The sequence below is a fragment of the Panulirus ornatus genome, chromosome 66, assembly GCF_036320965.1.
Source record: "Panulirus ornatus isolate Po-2019 chromosome 66, ASM3632096v1, whole genome shotgun sequence".
NCBI classification, from domain to species: Eukaryota; Metazoa; Arthropoda; class Malacostraca; order Decapoda; family Palinuridae; genus Panulirus; species Panulirus ornatus.
This window is the reverse complement of record NC_092289.1, coordinates 21,648,956-21,668,797: the sequence shown is the minus strand read 5'-3', so window position 1 is coordinate 21,668,797 and position 19,842 is coordinate 21,648,956. Positions and strand designations below refer to the sequence as shown.

General features: G+C 39.1%; 2 protein-coding genes across 13 annotated transcripts in view; one reads left to right on the top strand and one right to left on the bottom strand.

The window, feature by feature from the left end:
* LOC139746838 (putative ferric-chelate reductase 1 homolog) overlaps positions 1 to 15,833 on the top strand; it is a 79,696-nt gene extending 63,863 nt beyond the window's left edge. Inside the window, 6 exon segments of the mRNA XM_071658433.1 lie at positions 1,295 to 1,338; positions 1,340 to 1,516; positions 5,452 to 5,587; positions 8,602 to 8,825; positions 9,651 to 9,767; positions 12,881 to 15,833. Coding sequence (XP_071514534.1) covers positions 1,295 to 1,338; positions 1,340 to 1,516; positions 5,452 to 5,587; positions 8,602 to 8,825; positions 9,651 to 9,767; positions 12,881 to 13,015 — 833 coding nt within the window. The 3' untranslated portion in view covers positions 13,016 to 15,833.
* Positions 6,405 to 19,842, bottom strand: part of Trmt61 (tRNA methyltransferase 61) — a 50,558-nt gene continuing 37,120 nt past the window's right edge. For 7 of the 12 annotated variants that reach the window (XM_071658456.1, XM_071658444.1, XM_071658449.1 and 4 more), the window contains 3 exons: positions 16,492 to 16,596; positions 12,653 to 12,728; positions 6,405 to 6,634 (listed from right to left, as the gene is read on the bottom strand). The gene's annotated coding sequence lies outside the window, so the exon portion shown is untranslated. Of the gene's footprint in view, positions 6,635 to 12,652; positions 13,003 to 16,491; positions 16,597 to 19,842 lie in introns of all 12 variants that reach the window. The other 5 variants (XM_071658453.1, XM_071658454.1, XM_071658447.1 and 2 more) reach the window with 4 other exon arrangements.

The following is a 19,842-nucleotide window of genomic DNA, read 5'->3' as shown; positions in this document are numbered from 1 at the left end:
ACTCTATTCCTTGCACACCTTTCTCAATCCAGAATGTTCAGGCCTCAGTCGCTCAAAATCTTTTTCACTCCATCCTTCCACCTCCAATTTGGTTTCCCGCTTCTCCTCACTCCCTCCCCCTCTGACATACATATCCTCATTGTCAATGTTTCCTCACTCATTCTCTCCATGTGTCCAAACTATTTCAACACACCGTCTTCTGCTTTTTCAACCACACTCTTTTTATTACCCTACATCCCTCTTACCCTTTCATTACTTAATCAAACCACCTTACACCTCATATCATCCTCAAACATTTCATATCCAACACATCCACCTTCCTCCACATAACCCTATCAAAATAGCTTATGCCTCGCAATTATATAACTGTTGGAACCACAATTCATTCCTTCACCCATGCCCAATTTTGCTATCCGAGATAATGTTCTTGCCTTCCACACATTCTTCAACGCTCCCAGAACCTTTGCCCCCTCCCCCACCATATGACTTGCTTCCACTTCCATGGTTCCATTTGCTGCTAAGTCCACTCCCAGATATTTAAAACACTTCACTTCCTCCAGTTTTTCTCCATTCAAACTTACCTCTCAATTAACTTGTCCCTCAACCCTGCTGAACCTAATAACCTTGTTCTTGTTCACATTTGCTCTCAGCTTTCTTCTTTCACACACTTTACCAAACTCAGTCACCAACCTCTGCAGTTTCTCACCCGAATCAGCCACCAGCGCTGTATCATCAGTGAACAACATATGGCTCACTTCCCAAGCCCTCTCATCCCCAACAGACTGCATACTTGCCCCTCTCCAAAACTTTTGCATTCACCTCCCTAATCACCCCACCCATAAACATATTAAACAACCATGGAGACATCATGCACCCCTGCTGCAAACCATCACTGAATAGGAACCAATCACTTTCCTCTCTTCCTACTCTTACACATTCTTTACATTGTGTGTGTGAGTGTGTGTATATATCCTGTTAATGCTTTCAAAAACCAAGACTCATCCACTCAAAAAAATTTCCACTCATTTCCAAATAAAAGAACAGTTCATTGTAACTTGATTGGAATTTTGAATATAAAAGTAGGTCTTTGACTGCTCTTTATTCGCAGATGTTCACTACATTTATGGTATTTGCTAATTGTGTTTAAGCAGAGGCACTTCATTTTTATTGTTACATATAACTTCAGTTGAATTTTTTCATAGATTTAGTGAATGTTTTGTTTTGAGAAAAGTTACATGGCATTAAATGAATTGAAATTTGCTTTAAGTGAACTACAATAATTAAATAATTTCAGGTAGGTTGCGATATCATGACAATCGGGTAGTATCATCTGGCACAGGTCTCCATGGATACATTTGAGTCAATTGCTGCTGCTAGTGAAGTCTTCAAGACAGTGCATGCATGTCTTATGATTGGTGCCTGGATCTGTGCTGCTTCATGTGGCATAATTTTGGCTCGTTACTACAAAAAGACTTGGCTCCAGAATCGCTGCTGTGGTATTGACCAGTGGTTCCATGTAAGTTTAATAAATCAAGTATATATTTCTAACTTTTGTTGCTTAAAAAGCATATAAGTGGTTAGAAGTGCTGATGGAAATCTAATATGCACATAGATAAACATCTTGCTTGGAGGAGTAGACTGAGATGAAGGAAAATGATAAAGTAGTGATATAAATAGCATGGAGATCACATGTTAGATTATTGAATCATTGCAGATAGTGAAGTATCCTGGAGTAGTTAAGGGTAATGGGTCAGTTGTTTAAGGAAAGTGGGGTAAGGTGTTCAGATGTTCTACAGTATAAGTGAGGTCTTGATAAGCTACTTAAACATAACACCAACAGCATTGTTCATTTAGTCCTACTCTTTTTGGGTTTGTAGACAAAAGCATCCACATATATATATATATATATATATATATATATATATTTTTTTTTCTTTGTCGCTGTCTTCCGCGTTTGCGAGGTAGCGCAAGGAAACAGACGAAAGAAATGGCCCAACCCACCCCCATACACATGTATATACATATGTCCACACACGCAAAATATACATACACAGCTTTCCATGGTTTACCCCAGACGCTTCACATGCCCCGATTCAATCCACTGACAGCACGTCAACCCCGGTATACCACATCGCTCCAATTCACTCTATTCCTTGCCCTCCTTTCACCCTCCTGCATGTTCAGGCCCCGATCACACAAAATCTTTTTCACTCCATCTTTCCACCTCCAATTTGGTCTCCCTCTTCTCCTCGTTCCCTCCACCTCCGACACATATATCCTCTTGGTCAATCTTTCCTCACTCATTCTCTCCATTTGCCCAAACCATTTCAAAACACCCTCTTCTGCTCTCTCAACCACGCTCTTTTTATTTCCACACATCTCTCTTACCCTTACGTTACTTACTCGATCAAACCACCTCACACCACACATTGTCCTCAAACATCTCATTTCCAGCACATCCATCCTCCTGCGCACAACTCTATCCATAGCCCACGCCTTGCAACCATACAACATTGTTGGAACCACTATTCCTTCAAACATACCCATTTTTGCTTTCCGAGATAATGTTCTCGACTTCCACACATTCTTCAAGGCTCCCAGGATTTTCGCCCCCTCCCCCACCCTATGATCCACTTCCACTTCCATGGTTCCATCCGCTGCCAGATCCACTCCCAGATATCTAAAACACTTTACTTCCTCCAATTTTTCTCCATTCAAACTTACCTCCCAATTGACTTGACCCTCAACCCTACTGTACCTAATTACCTTGCTCTTATTCACATTTACTCTTAACTTTCTTCTTTCACACACTTTACCAAAATCAGTCACCAGCTTCTGCAGTTTCTCACATGAATTAGCCACCAGCGCTGTATCATCAGCAAACAACAACTGACTCACTTCCCAAGCTCTCTCATCCCCAACAGACTTCATACTTGCCCCTCTTTCCAAAACTCTTGCATTCACCTCCCTAACAACCCCATCCATAAACAAATTAAACAACCATGGAGACATCACACACCCCTGCCGCAAACCTACATTCACTGAGAACCAATCACTTTCCTCTCTTCCTACACGTACACATGCCTTACATCCTCGATAAAAACTTTTCACTGCTTCTAACAACTTGCCTCCCACACCATATATTCTTAATACCTTCCCCAGAGCATCTCTATCAACTCTATCATATGCCTTCTCCAGATCCATAAATGCTACATACAAATCCATTTGCTTTTCTAAGTATTTCTCACATACATTCTTCAAAGCAAACACCTGATCCACACATCCTCTACCACTTCTGAAACCACACTGCTCTTCCCCAATCTGATGCTCTGTACATGCCTTCACCCTCTCAATCAATACCCTCCCATATAATTTACCAAGAATACTCAACAAACTTATACCTCTGTAATTTGAGCACTCATTCTTATCCCCTTTGCCTTTGTACAATGGCACTATGCACGCATTCCACCAATCCTCAGGCACCTCACCATGAGTCATACATACATTAAATAACCTTACCAACCAGTCAACAATACAGTCACCCCCTTTTTTAATAGATTCCACTGCAATACCATCCAAACCTGCTGCCTTGCCGGCTTTCATCTTCCGCAAAGCTTTTACTACCTCTTCTCTGTTTACCAAATCATTTTCCCTAACCCTCTCACTTTTCACACCACCTCAACGAAAACACCCTATATCTGCCTCTCTATCATCAAACACATTCAACAAACCTTCAAAATACTCGCTCCATCTCCTTCTCAGATCACCACTACTTGTTTTCACTTCCCCATTAGCCCCCTTCACTGAAGTTCCCATTTGCTCCCTTGTCTGATGCACTTTATTTACCTCCTTCCACAACATCTTTTTATTCTCCCTAAAGTTGGGGTGAGAGAGTATCATTAAATATATATATATATATATATATATATATATATATATATATATATATATCTTTTTTCTTTCATTCAAACTATTCGCCATTTCCCGCATTAGCGAGGTAGCTTTAAGAACAGAGGACTGGGCCTTTGAGGGAATACCCTCACCTAGCCTAATTCTCTGTTCCTTCTTTTGGAAAATTAAAAAAAAACGAGAGGGGAGGATTTCTAGCCCCCCGCTCCCTCCCCTTTTAGTCGCCTTCTACGACACGCAGGGAATACGTGGGAAGTATTCTTTCTCCCCTATCCCCAGGGACTACATATATATATATATATATATATATACACACATATATATATATATACATACATATACATATATACTATCCCTGGGGATAGGGGATATATATATATATATATATATATATATATATACATACACATATATATATATATATATATATATATATATATATTATACATATATATATATATATGTATTCGTCTATTTCCTGGCACTACCACGCTGAAGTGGGAAACAGCAATTAAGTATAAAAAAAAAATAAAATTAAGTATATTCCTATGAGTTCGCAGGGAAATGAAACACAAAAAGTTCCCTAGTGCACTTTTGTGTAATAATCACATCATCAGGGGAGATACAAGAAAGAAATATAAGTCATTTGATGTACAATGAAGAGATGTGGCTAGGACACCATTTTGTAAACAACCCGAATGGAGGTCGGATGTGTTCAAGTCTGGCATCAAGTGTATCATATACTTATTATGTGTGTGTGTGTGTGTAATATGTTTGAATACTCTACACTTAGCTGGGAATTAACCACATGTCACCCATATTAGTGGCTAAGCTGTAATGGCTCGGCAATGATGAGCCAAAAGAACTTAACCTGAAATTAAGGAGAAAGGAGTTGTAACATCAGAGAAGATCCTATTGGAAGGTAGGAGATGCAAGGGAAGACAAAGGTTATGATCATACTTATTGTATGGAACATTGAAAATACAATAGAGTGAGTCAGATGGAAAATGTTAAAATGAATGTTAAAACAGAGCAGATGGAAAATGTTACAATGAATGTTGAAACTAAAATTGAAATATCAAAAATTATGAATTTTGAATTGTCAAAACTTTAAAATGATCAACAAAGCATTTTAACTGGGAATGGTAGCATTAATAGAACAGTCATATTTTACAAAACAAATGATGGTAATAATGACTTAAGATTCAGTGATAAGCACCTTTGTAAATAAACTAGAGATGTATTCTCCCACTTATAATTTTTAGTGTGCCTGTCTTTGTTGTGTGTGTTTGTCCTTCCCCATATGCATATTTAAATGATCCATGCAGAATCTCCATGGTAATTAGCTACTGATATTCATTTAAATATCATGATCCAGTGAGTGTTCGAGTTTTGTACTAAGAGCTCTGCATATGCAGACCTGGACATGACAGTGAAGCAGTTGTCACTATTTTAGCAGTATTTTCCATTTATGCATAGTCTCATCAGATTATATTTCAAGCAACTTGTTGTGGATATAATGGCGGGTCTTATTTTTTGCAGTTCCACCGTTTCTTTATGGGACTTACATGGGGCCTGACAGTGGCTGGATTTATTCTTATTGTATACTATCTGCAAGGCTGGACTAAAATTAAGCCCAAACAAAACCCTCATGCCATACTTGGTGTTATTACTACAGGTAAGATTGATAATTGAATGTATTAGTAAATGAAAGAAGCATGTAAATCAGGAGTTTTCAGATGGATGTTATAGAACTGATATGTTCATTTACGTTTAATGTACATCCATTTTTCTTTAAAATAAGTCTGGTGCTTCAAGTACCCTTTACAGACATTTAGTTATTCACAGCCTCATCAGTTTCATGATCAATTGCAAGGACACGTACATTGAAGGATTCATCATGTTTGTTTAGTTACTATAAACATATGCTATCTGCTTGAGCTGTACTAGTACTAGTTAATTGTGAAAATTATTATATTTGTTCTTGCAACTTTACATTTCGGTCATTGGCTAGATATTGAAGGATGGCTGTCAGGCTTTTCTTATCAGGATAAGAGAAGGGAAAGCTGTATCACTGACTGGCCAGTCAGCTGTTTTTTGTCCCAATTATGAAGTAAATTAAGGGCAAATGACTTTGTGCTTGTTAGTCTGTGGATTCATTTTAACAGTCTGTGTATTTGTCCCAGTTGAGGGTATACTGTGAATTTAATCAGGCCTCATAACAGGTATTAGTGGCTTAAATTGAAACTTTACAGATCATTTCCCTACATACATGTGCTTGTGATATCGTGATAACAATGAGTGAATTTCTACAGAAATTATCATGTATTGAACTAAGTCCATTTTTTTAGCTTTGCTTCTGGGTATCTGTTATACACCTCTTTTCACAGTTGTCAGTGAATCAAACTAAAGCTTTTCAGATTTATTACATATTAAATACATTTTTCTGGTTAGTATGAATTATTTCATAAATATAATGTTTATCAAATACTACACCTTCTTATGCTTTATTGTTATGAGTAAATAGAACATACATGCTCTTACATTTTATCAGCTTATTACAAGTCCAAAAACTTATATTCTTTGAAGCCAGTTTAGTATGCATTGGAGTCAGTCTTGTTGTTGTAGTTCTACATTCTTTTCACTTGTTTACTGATGAATGTTTAGCATCAGATGGTATCCCCTTCCCAGACAACTAACCAGTCAATACATGGTGGTTGCGCTTCTGGAAAGAGGAGAGGAAAACTGTCTGTATCATTCCCCAAAATATTGAGATAAAGCTTCAGGGAAGAAAGAGAAACATTATACCATCCTCTGTGGGTGTCCCAGGAGTTTTGATGAAATTCACTGAAAGGCCTCCTACATAGACTATCAGTATCATCAACATTTAAACATTACAATTATCAAAGATATTTTATTTGATGTCAGTTGCTTGACTCCCCAGAATATATTTGATTCCAACAGTAGCAGTGATAGGTAGAGTATAAAATACTTTTCTAAAATATGCAAATTTTTAAAGTTTGTGGGCCATTACATTTAGGATTACAGCAGATTTGGAGCATGAGCTTCCTGTAGATCATTGTAAGAAATGTTTATTTGATGCTTATATTTTTCATACTTGTTTGCTTTTCCATGTTAGCAAGGTGGCACCAGGAGCAATAAGAAAGACCTCATTCACTCACATCCATTCTCTAGCTGTCATGTGTGTAGTTCCCTATACACAACCAGGCCACACAGACCTTTCCATGGTTTCCTCTGGTTACTTCCAGTCCATTGACAGCACATTGCCCCTATGCACCACATTGCTTCAGTTCCCTCTATCCCTTGCATGCCTTTCACCCTTCTGCACAGTCAGGTCTCAACCACTCACAACAATTTTAACTTCATCTTTCTCTCTCCAGTTTGATCTCCTTTTCCCCTCCACTTCTGACGTGTAATGAATCCCCTTTGAGTCATTATGCCCCATCTATTTCAGCACATCCTCTTCAGCTTCCTCAGCCACACTTCTGATTACCACACCTCTGTCACCCTTTTATTACTTCCACGATCAAACTTCCTCACACCACGTATTGTCCTTATGCATTTCATTTTCAGCAAATCCACCCTTCTCTGCACATCCTTATCTATAGCCCATGCTTCACATCCATACAACAAAGTTGCAACTACTGTACCTTCAAATGTACCCATTTTTGCCCTCTCAGATATTAGCCTCTTTTTCCACGCATTCCGTAAAGCTCCTAGAACACTCCTCACCCACCCTGTGGCACTTCTGCTTCCATTTGTTGCCATGTCCACTCCTAAGTCTAAAACACTCCACTTCCTATAAATTTTCTCCATTCAAACTCACACTCCAACTAATTTCTCCCCATGCCCTAACCTTGCTTTTGTTCACCTTTTCTCAGCTTCTTCATCCTTTCACACGCTTTCCCAAATTCAGACACCAACTTCAGGAGTTTCTTACTCGAATGTACCTCCAGTGCTGTTTCATCAGTAAGCAACAACTTGCTCACCTCCCAGGCTTCCTAGCCCTATACAGACTGCTTACTAGCTGGTCTTTCCAAGATCCTTGCATTTATAAAGTAGATATTTTTTTTGTACGTGTTCGTTTCTCATGTTAGCAAGGTATTGTCAGGAAGATGAAGAAATGGCCTCACTTATTCTCATGTATTACAGTCAAAGGTTATATAAACCTTACATTAGGTATACAAAGTACTCTTATCTTATATGTTCAGATCAATCAACAGTCTGTGACCCATATATATTCTTGTATTTATAAAAAGTAAATAAACGATTGTTAGGCTTGGCTTCAGAACATGATACATTAGAGTGTGGGTGTGCGCAAGTGAGGCTGTTGTTCATTTGTTCTGAATGCTACACCACAAAGGTAGGAGAATCATTTGTAAGAAATAATGTAAAACAAGTGAAAATCCACACTGCATGGACCCAAAGATTATTTTTGATATGATACCTGTTTGCTTATGAAAGTCCGTTTAGAATAATAAGAGATCATATAGCATGTATATATGTATCATGATGCACATTGAAGATGGTCAGTAAACAGTGAAAAAAATAATTTTGAATTTGGAAAATGATGCACTTGAAATACATAGAGCTAGGCTGTGCATTGTATTTTTTTTTTTTTTTTAATGAAAACTGTACACAAATTTATCTATTTTTTTTTTACTGTTGCAGGTCTCTGCTTTATCCAACCATTCATGGCCCTGTGTAGATGTAGTCCTGGTCACAAGAATCGCCCCATATTTAATTGGTTACACTGGTTTGTTGGCAACAGTGCACAGATCCTTGGTATCACAGCCATCTTCTTTGGTTTTGAACTGGTTGATGCTCCAGAGTGGACAACATTCATTCTGATAATCTTTATAGCCTTCCACTGTGTGGTTCATCTTATTCTTTCTGTAAGTTGATGATCATATTCTTTACCTATCATATTGTAAGACATGCGTGACAACCTGTCTGGTAAAATCAGTGGGACCATCATGGATAAGTAACGCAAGCTACCCCAGTATAGTATTCACCATCCTCAAACAAATACTGGAGTAACACAAATAGTCACTTTTCCTGAATATACAGTGATCCACTCCTGCAAATATTTGGAAAAGTAGAAGAATCACCCCATCTACCTCAGACTTAAAGAACTTAGGAAAATCTTTAACACAAAATCTATCATGACATTAATATCTGGCACTGTTTAATTTAGTCTCCTTACTCAGGTTCATAATCTTGAAATAGTATGTTTTGAAAGTAATTTCCTTATCCTTTCAAGTTATCTGTAAATAGTAATGTCCTTAAATTATATGTGCCATTGTCATTCCAAGAGGAAACATGCATAGACTAGTAAATTTTTTTTTATAACGAAGTAATTTTGACCCATGATAGTTTCTGTTTCAGAAATTCTGTGAACTATCTATAGATAAGTACAAGAGATAGAACTGACATTTCTTGGGCAAGAAATAATATCACAAGATATTAAACTTTTGTCAAACAGTCACATTAATTGGTTTGGTGGTTTTATGAACAATAGTAAACAAGATTCACCATGAACTTTTGCATTAGTTTTGCAAAAACAGAATCTAATTTTCATAGTTTTTAGTAATACAAGTGACTTTAAACTGAGTATCACCACAACATTCTTCTCTCGTTAAGAGTTCACCTGATTAAGTTCATTAAAAAAATTTACGAAGCAAGAGTTCTTTCCAGCAGTTTTTTCATGAATTCTACAGATTGGTCAATGTGTAAGTGAATCAAAGGCTGAACAGACGAGCAACGTGTACCCAATGAAAGACATGAATGGAAGTCGCAGCCCACTTCAGCCTGTAGAGAAAAGGACGGATGCTCCAGTAAGTTTGAATAATGTAGTATGGTACATTATATTGATGCAGTGTTATATTAGATGATATTCCCTCCAGGGAAGTTATTACACTCAAGCACAGTTTAAATATATATAGATTGATGTGGGTAAAACTGAAATGGCAGTTGAATGTGTCATTGGTGTTCAGTGTTGTAAGTGGAATGGTGAAGAGCTTGTGTATTTGTGTGCTGAATAAAGACTGGTGATTGGGAATACCTGGTTTAAAAAGAGAGAGGTAAATAAGTATACATATGTGAGTAGGAGAGATGGTCAAAGGGCATTTTTGCATTGTGTTAATTGATAGTAATGTAAAAGAGAGACTTTTGGATGTTAATGTACGGAGAGGGGCAGCTGGAGGGATGTCTGATCACTATCTTCTGGAGGCAAAGGTGAAGATTTGTAGAGGTTTTCAAAAAAGAAGAATGATGGGGAGAAGAGAGTGGTGAGACTAAGTGAGCTTGGAAAGGAGACTTATATACACGTATAATATACATAAATGCCCACATACACAAATATATATATATATATATATATATATATATATATATATATTTTTTTTTCCGCTGTCTCCCGCATTTGCGAGGTAGCGCAAGGAAACAGACGAAAGAAATGGCCCAACCCACCCCCATACACATGCCTTGATTCAATCCACTGACAGCACGTCAACCCCAGTATACCACATCGATCAAATTCACTCTATTCTTTGCCCTCCTTTCACCCTCCTGCATGTTCAGGCCCCGATCACACAAAATCTTTTTCACTCCATCTTTCCACCTCCAATTTGGTCTCCCTCTTCTCCTCATTCCCTCCACCTCCAACACATATATCCTCTTGGTCAGTCTTTCCTCACTCATTCTCTCCATGTGACCAAACCATTTCAAAACACCCTCTTCTGCTCTCTCAACCACACTCTTTTTATTTCCACACATCTCTCTTACCCTTACGTTACTTACTCGATCAAACCACCTCACACCACACATTGTCCTCAAACATCTCATTTCCAGCACATCCATCCTCCTGCGCACAACTCTATCCATAGTCCACGCCTCGCAACCATACAACATTGTTGGAACCACTATTCCTTCAAACATACCCATTTTTGCTTTCCGAGATAATGTTCTCGACTTCCACACATTCTTCACAGACAATTTACATATATACATGTGCATACCTCCCTTCATCCATTCCTTTTGCTACCCTGCCCCACAGGAGATAGCATTGCTACCCCTTTAATTCATTTATGCATTATACTTGGTCACTGTTTTCCACATCAGCAAGGTAGCACCAGGAAATAGACAAAGAAAAGCCCTTCCACTCATATACACACATATATACCTACACAACCATATACATATATATATTTTTATTATATTTTGTAGCTGTCTCCCACTTTAGCAAGGTAGCACAAGGAAACAGACGAAAGAATGGCCCAACCCACCCACATACACATGTATATACATACATGTCCACACAAGCACATATGCATACCTATACATTTCAATGTATACATATATATACATACACAGACATATACATATATACACATTTATGTAAATCATACTTGCTGCCTTTATTCATTCCCGTCGCCACCCCACCACACATGAAATGACACCCCCTTCCCCCGCTCACGTGCGAAGTAGCACTAGGAAAAGACAACAAAGGCCACATTCATTCACACTCAGTCTCTAGCTGTCACACATAATGCACCGAAACCACAGCTCCCTTTACACATCTAGGCCCATACAAAACCTTCCATGGTTTACCCCAGAAGCTTCACATGCCCTGGTTCAATCCAATGACAGCAAGTCGACCCTGGTATACCACATCATTCCAGTTCACTCTATTCCTTGCATGTCTTTCACCCTCCAGCATGTTCAGGCCCTGATCGCTCAAAATCTTTTTCATTGTCCAAAGGCAAAAGGGATAAAGGTGAGTGTTCAAATTACAGAGGTATAAGTTTGTTGAGTATTCCTGGGAAATTATATGGGAGGTTATTAATTATCCCTGGGGATAGGGGAGAAAGAATACTTCCCACGTATTCCCTGCGTGTCATAAAAGGCGACTAAAAGGGAAGGGAGAGGGGGGCTGGAAATCCTCCCCTCTCATTTTTGATTTTCCAAAGGAAGGAACAGAGACGAGGGCCAAGTGGGGATTTCCCTCAAAGGCTCAGTCCTCTGTTCTTAAAGCTACCTCGCTACTGCGGGAAATGGCGAATAGTATGAAAAAAAAAAAAATTAATGGAGAGGGTGAAGGCATGCACAGAGCATCAGATTGGGGAAGAGCAGTGTGGTTTCAGAAGTGGTAGAGGATGTGTGGATCAGGTGTTTGCTTTGAAGAATGTATGTGAGAAATACTAAGAAAAACAAATGTATTTGTATGTAGCATTTATGTATCTGGAGAAGGCATATGATAGAGATGTTTTGTGGAAGATATTAAGAGTATATGGTGAGGGAGACAAGTTGCTAGAAGCAGTGAATAGTTTTTATCGAAGATGTATGGCATGTGTATGAGTAGGAAAAGAGGAAGGTGATTGGCTCTCAGCGAATGTCAGGTATGTTTGAAAGAATAGTGGTTCCAACAATGTTGTATGGTTGCGAGGCATGGGCTATAGATAGGGTTGTTCGGAGGAGGGTGGATGTGTTGGAAATGAGATGTTTGAGAACAATATGTGGTGTGAGGTGGTTGCAATAAAAAGTGTGGTTGAGAGAGAAGAAGAGGGTGTGTTGAAATGGTTTGGTCACATGGAGAGAATGAGTGAGGAAAGATTGACAAAGAGGATACATGTGTCAGAGATGGAGGGAACGAGAAGTGGGAGGTGGAAGGATGAAGCGAAAAAGATTTTGAGCAATAAATATATAATGTATATATACTCACTTGCCTTCATCGATTCCCTGCTGGTATTGCCATCCCCCTGCGTCAATGAGGTTGCACCAGGAAAGCATCTTGACTCCTGTTTTATATATAAATGTGATAGTAAAGACTAAGTCACTTATTATTATTTTACCTCTTCCATTTGTAATTTCCTGCCCTTGAGACTACAATGCAGACTGCTTTAGTTATCTTTTCAAAACTTATTATTGATAAACATTTTCATTTTCACAGGGCAGTGGATTCCGCAAGGCAATGCTGGCTCTGTACTTCTTGATCAATTGGTTAATTACTGCAGTACTTATCCTCATTGTTGTTGTTGGCGAGGAAACCCTGAAGGACTGGGGTATCATTTTCTGGGAGAAATGAGACGTCTGTTCATGATTATTATATTAAGTAACAACAAGTAGTTCAACAGTATTCCTCAATAATCAACAGCCTTTAAACTTTAGTCTTGAGGAACTATTCATAGCTGGGATGTGGAATTTAGGTTACTAATAGTTTATTGCACCCTTATATTGGACTTCAGTAAAAAGAATCTTAAAGATGGATTTGCATGAAATGTGTGGCTGTATGATTAATGTAGTGAATACTCTTAAGCTATTCTCCTCATGCTATTATATTACTGACCAGATATTTGTCTTTAGTATTGGATTAAAATTGGAATATATCACCATTATCAACATCATGCATTAAGAAGTCCTAGTATGATAATTGTTTTATGGATAAATCATTATAGGGTAAATAACCCATGATTTGGGTGAAGGATAGTCTTAAACATTACAATGAAAAAGAAAAAAGTGTAACTGAAATGGACTGATAAAAATATTATACTCTCAAAATATTAATGAGAAGACAGAGCCACTATATTTATGAGTATATTCAAAGGTTTTAAAAACTCCCTTGTACTTTTGTCTTCATAAAGTCAGTTTGTTTCATAAATGTTATTAATTAGTCTGTAAATATTAACATGTATGTTTTTAAATCATTTTAGCTTTTGGTATTTTTTGTGTAATTTTTAATGAGTTCGATGTGTGCCTTTGAATTATATGAATTTGTTTTGTTGGAAAGGGTAACAAATTGTTTACAAAAGTAAATTATTTTTTTTTAGGATGGTAAGATGATTATGTCCTTCCCCTCTGTTTTGCTTTTCTAAAAGAACAGAGAAGGGGCAAGTGAGGATTTTTCCCTTTGAGGCTTAGTCACTTGTTCTTGATACCACTACCATAATAATATGGGAAATGGCAAATATGAAAAAAAAAAGTTTGCCATTTCCTACATAAGCGAGGTAGTGTCAAGAATAGATGACAGCCGTAGAGGAAAAATTCCTCACATGGCTCCTTGCTCTGTTTCTTCTTTTGGAAAGTAATACAAAATGGGAGGATTTCCAGCCAGCCACTCCTGCCCTCCTTAGTCGTTTTTTACAACATATGGATGCATGAGGAGAGGAGAGTAAATGCTTCAGAGTGAAGGTTGGTTTGCAGCTTGGGGTGTGTTATGTCACCATGGTTGTTCAGTATGTTTATGGATGGGGTAGTAAGGTTGATAAATGTGAGTCTTTGAGAAAGGGGAAAGTATGTAGTCTGTAGGGGATAAAAGGGCTTGGGCATGGGAAATGATTTTTTTTTTGCTGATAATAGAGCACTGATGACAGATTTGAGTGAGAAACTGCAGAAGTTTCTTGCTCTTTCATTACATACCCGATCAAACCACCTAACATTGCATATTGTCCTCAAACATTTAATTTCCAAGACATCTACCCTCCACTGCACAACCTTACCCATAGCTCATGCCTCGCATCCATATATAATATTGTCAGGATTACTCTCCACAAATTCTTTAGTGCTTCCAGAACCCTCATCCCCTCCCCCAACCATGACTTGCTTCCACTTCCATTGATCCATTTGCCACCATGTCCTCTCCCAGGTATCTAAAACACTTCATTTCCTCCAATTTTTCTCCAGTCAAATGTACACCCAAGCTAACCTGTCAAACCTAATAACCTTGCTTTTATACACATTCATTCTCAACTTTCTCCTATCACATATTTCTAATCTCACTCGCCAACTTCTGCAGTTTCTCGCTCAAATGTCACCTGCAAACAACAACCGACTCGCTACCAGGCCCCCTCATTCTCCACAGACTGCATACTCGCCCCTCTCTCCAAAACTTTTGCATTTACCTCTTTCACCACACCTGCCACAGAGCAACTTTCACTTGGAACCGTTCACTCCTCATTTCTTACTCATACACAAGTCTTGCATACTTTATAAACTGTTTCTGACAGCTTTCCTCCCACTCCTGTATTATTAAGACTGTCCACAAACTCTTTTATGTTTTCTCCAGATCCAGCAATGCCACATATACATTCATTTGTTTTTATCTTTCTCATGTTCTTTAAAGCAGACACCAAATTCACACATCCTTTCCCATTTCTGAAACCATATTACTCCCGCTCTGAGGCTATGTACATGCCTTCACCCTTTCAAATCAATGCCCTCCCATATAACTTTCTGGTATATTCAAAATTTATAATAATGATCCATACATACACTGAAATATATCCACACACACAACATTTGCTAGCTTTAAGAAATGAGAAGGGTTGCAGGGAGAACAATATGACATGGATAATGGTAATCCTATAAAACTATGGTTTGAAAATGTTTGTCAGACTAGGATATCTTCTGCAGAGTGAGAGTCATGAACAGAATCATGGTTCAACCAATATCAAACTTGTTCAGTTTCACTATTTGTAAAAGGTGTAAAAAATCAATGGTACTTCTACTGATGAAGTAATTTTACACGTTTTACTAATGGTGATGTAACTTTCTTAGTCATAGTAATAAGTAAACCATGTTTTGTATCTGAATATTTCTATAAGATTTAAAATCTGCCCTTTCATAAATTGCAGTTTAACCAAATATATCCTTATTACTTAACTGTATCTACAGAATTGTAATAGCACTTTTAATGTACTCTGTAAATAGCGATTTTTAAAGTTAAGTACGTTAGCAGTAATTAATGTTTTCTTATAGTATTTATTTACGCTGTGTGATAACCTTCACTGAGCACAATGATTATCAAAATGAAATCCAATGTTATTTTCAAGACTGCATCAATATCACCTCTGATACAAAGATAATTGTTTTACTGGTTGTAACAATAAATAAATGTATTATGACAATTTTGTAATTAAACCCCTTAAGACATACAGACTCGGTTTAGCAGAAGTCTATCTATTGCTAACACCTGTTCCCATCTGGAACTCCCTCAAGAGGGTGGCTATGGCAGTAGTCTCTCCATTATTAGTGAACTCCAATGCCACTTTTTTGCCTTTAGTGCCTCACCCTTAACAGACCACTGGCAAAAGGCAAATCTAGCACAGTGACAGTGTTTGCAGAGGCTCCTAACTAATATTCCTACTTACTACACTTACCTGATGTTACTACCTATTACTCTACCTAAGCTCCTGCCTACATGTTCCTACCTACTACTTCTATTTTACCATTTTACCAAAAGGCAGGGCTGGCACATAGCGATCACAAGAAAATCTTATGAAATATGAGCTGTATGAGGCAAGTGTTGTCAAATGTTATGTATGACGGATTTTGTATATCTGGGCAGGGTGGTAGTAGTCCATGTGTGTATGAGGCAGAAACAGCTACCTGGTTCAGAGGAATGCAACTTTGACAACCACTGAAGTGCTGGCTGACTATGCAGGCATCATTAACCCTCCCAATACCCAGGCGGTAGTAACAGTAATATACCTCACTGGTCACTGGCTGCCTACCATCTACTACCTACTAATATAAGTATACTACTGAAAAGCAAAACTACCTTACCTCTCTACCCAAGGATTCCCTTCTATCGTACAAGTCTTCTGCATTCACCAGCTGGGACCACAGGTTAGAAACTGTTGATGCTGTTTCCTGAGTGGTGGGATAGTGCTGGCAATGGATGAGAACAAGCAAATATGAATATGTACATACATATGTATATGTTTAAGTATGTTAAACATGTATGTATTTCATGTGTGGCAGGGTGGTGACGGGAATGGATAAAGGCAGCAAGTATGAATATGTACATGTGTGTGTATATGTATATGTCTGTGTATGTATATGTGCATGTGTATTCCTGGGAAATTAAATGAGGGTACTGATATAGAGGACCAAGACATGTACAGAGCATCAGACGGGAGGAGCCGTGTGGTTTCAGAAATGGTGGAGGATGTGTGGATCAGGTGTTTCCTTTGAAGAATGTGTGTGAGAAATACTTAGAAAAGTAGATGGATTTGTATGTAGCATTTATGGATCTGGAGAAGGCATATGATAGAGTTGATAGAGTTGCTCTGTGGAAGGTATTAAGAGAATATGGTGTGGGAGGTAAGTTGCTAGAAACGGTGAAAAGCTTTTACTGAGGATGTAAAGCATGTGTACGAGTAGAAGAGAGGAAACTGATTGGTCCTCAGTGAATGTCGGTTTGCAGCAGGGGTGCGTGATGTCTCCATGGCTGTTTAATTTGTTTATGGATGGGGTTGTTAGGGAGGTGAATCCAAGAGTTTTGGAGAGAGGGACAAGTAAGCAATCTGATGGGGATGGGAGGGCTTGGGAAAGAGTTAGTTGTTGTTCACTGATGATACAGCACTGGTGGCTGATTTGGGGGAGAAACTGCAGAAGTTGGTGACTGAGTTTGGTAAAGTGTGTGAAAGAAAGCTCAGAGTAAATGTGAATAAGAGCTAGGTTATTAGGTACAGTAGGGTTGAGGGACAAGCAAACTGGGAGGTAAGTTTGAATGGAGAAAAACTGGAGGAAGAAGTGTTTTAGATATCTAGGAGTGAATTTGGCAGCAGATAGAACCATGGAAGCAGAAGTGAGTCACGGTGGGGGAGGGGGCGAAGGTTCTGGGAGCGTTGAAGAATGTGTGGAAGGTGAGAACGTTATCTCTGAAAGCAAAAGTGGGTATGTTTGAAGGAATAGTGGTTCCAACAATGTTACTTGGTTGTGAGGTGTGGGCTATAGATAGGGTTGTGCAGAAGAGGGTGGATGTGTTGGAAATGAGATGGTTGAGGACAGTATGTGGTGTGAGGTGGTTTGATCGAGTAAGTAATGAAAAGCGTGTAGTTGAGAGAGCAGAAGAGGGTGAAAGGCGTGCAAGGAATAGAGTGAATTGGAACGATGTGGTATACCAGGGTCGGCGTGCTGTCAATGGATTGAACCAGGGCATGTGAAGCATCTGGGGTAAACCATGGAAAGTTTTGTGGGTCATGGATGTGGAAAGCAAGCTGTGGTTTCGGTGCATTATACATGACAGCTAGAGACTGAGTGTGAACGAATGTTGTCTTTGTTGTCTTTTCCTAGCGCTACCTCGCGTGCGTGATGGGGGAGGGGGTTGTCATTTCATGCGTGGTGAGGTGGCGATGGGAATGAATAAAGGCAGAAAGTATGAATTATGTGCATGTGTATATATGTATATGTCTGTGTATGTATATGTGCGTGTGTATTCCTGGGAAATTAAATGAGGGTACTGATATAGAGGACCAAGACATGTACAGAGCATCAGCTGAGAGGAGCCGTGTGGTTTCAGAAATGGTGGAGGATGTGTGGATCAGGTGTTTCCTTTGAAGAATGTGTGGAAGGTGAGAACGTTATCTCTGAAAGCAAAAGTGGGTATGTTTGAAGGAATAGTGGTTCCAACAATGTTACTTGGTTGTGAGGTGTGGGCTATAGATAGGGTGTGCAGAAGAGGGTGGATGTGTTGGAAATGAGATGGTTGAGGACAGTATGTGGTGTGAGGTGGTTTGATCGAGTAAGTAATGAAAAGCGTGTAGTTGAGAGAGCAGAAGAGGGTGAAAGGCGTGCAAGGAATAGAGTGAATTGGAACGATGTGGTATACCAGGGTCGGCGTGCTGTCAATGGATTGAACCAGGGCATGTGAAGCATCTGGGGTAAAACCATGGAAAGTTTTGTGGTCATGATGTGGAAAGCAAGCTGTGGTTTCGGTGCATTATACATGACAGCTAGAGACTGAGTGTGAACGAATGTTGCCTTTGTTGTCTTTTCCTAGCGCTACCTCGCGTGCGTGATGGGGGAGGGGTTGTCATTTCATGCGTGGTGAGGTGGCGATGGGAATGAATAAAGGCAGAAAGTATGAATTATGTGCATGTGTATATATGTATATGTCTGTGTATGTATATGTGCGTGTGTATTCCTGGGAAATTAAATGAGGGTACTGATATAGAGGACCAAGACATGTACAGAGCATCAGCTGAGAGGAGCCGTGTGGTTTCAGAAATGGTGGAGGATGTGTGGATCAGGTGTTTCCTTTGAAGAATGTGTGGAAGGTGAGAACGTTATCTCTGAAAGCAAAAGTGGGTATGTTTGAAGGAATAGTGGTTCCAACAATGTTACTTGGTTGTGAGGTGTGGGCTATAGATAGGGTTTTTGTGCAGAAGAGGGTGGATGTGTTGGAAATGAGATGGTTGAGGACAGTATGTGGTGTGAGGTGGTTTGATCGAGTAAGTAATGAAAAGCGTGTAGTTGAGAGAGCAGAAGAGGGTGAAAGGCGTGCAAGGAATAGAGTGAATTGGAACGATGTGGTATACCAGGGTCGGCGTGGTGTCAATGGATTGAACCAGGGCATGTGAAGCATCTGGGGTAAAACCATGGAAAGTTTTGTGGGTCATGGATGTGGAAAGCAAGCTGTGGTTTCGGTGCATTATACATGACAGCTAGAGACTGAGTGTGAACGAATGTTGCCTTTGTTGTCTTTTCCTAGCGCTACCTCGCATGCGTGATGGGGGAGGGGGTTGTCATTTCATGTGTGGTGAGGTGGCGATGGGAATGAATAAAGGCAGAAAGTATGAATTATGTGCATGTGTATATATGTATATGTCTGTGTATGTATATGTGCGTGTGTATTCCTGGGAAATTAAATGAGGGTACTGATATAGAGGACCAAGACATGTACAGAGCATCAGCTGAGAGGAGCCGTGTGGTTTCAGAAATGGTGGAGGATGTGTGGATCAGGTGTTTCCTTTGAAGAATGTGTGGAAGGTGAGAACGTTATCTCTGAAAGCAAAAGTGGGTATGTTTGAAGGAATAGTGGTTCCAACAATGTTACTTGGTTGTGAGGTGTGGGCTATAGATAGGGCTGTGCAGAAGAGGGTGGATGTGTTGGAAATGAGATGGTTGAGG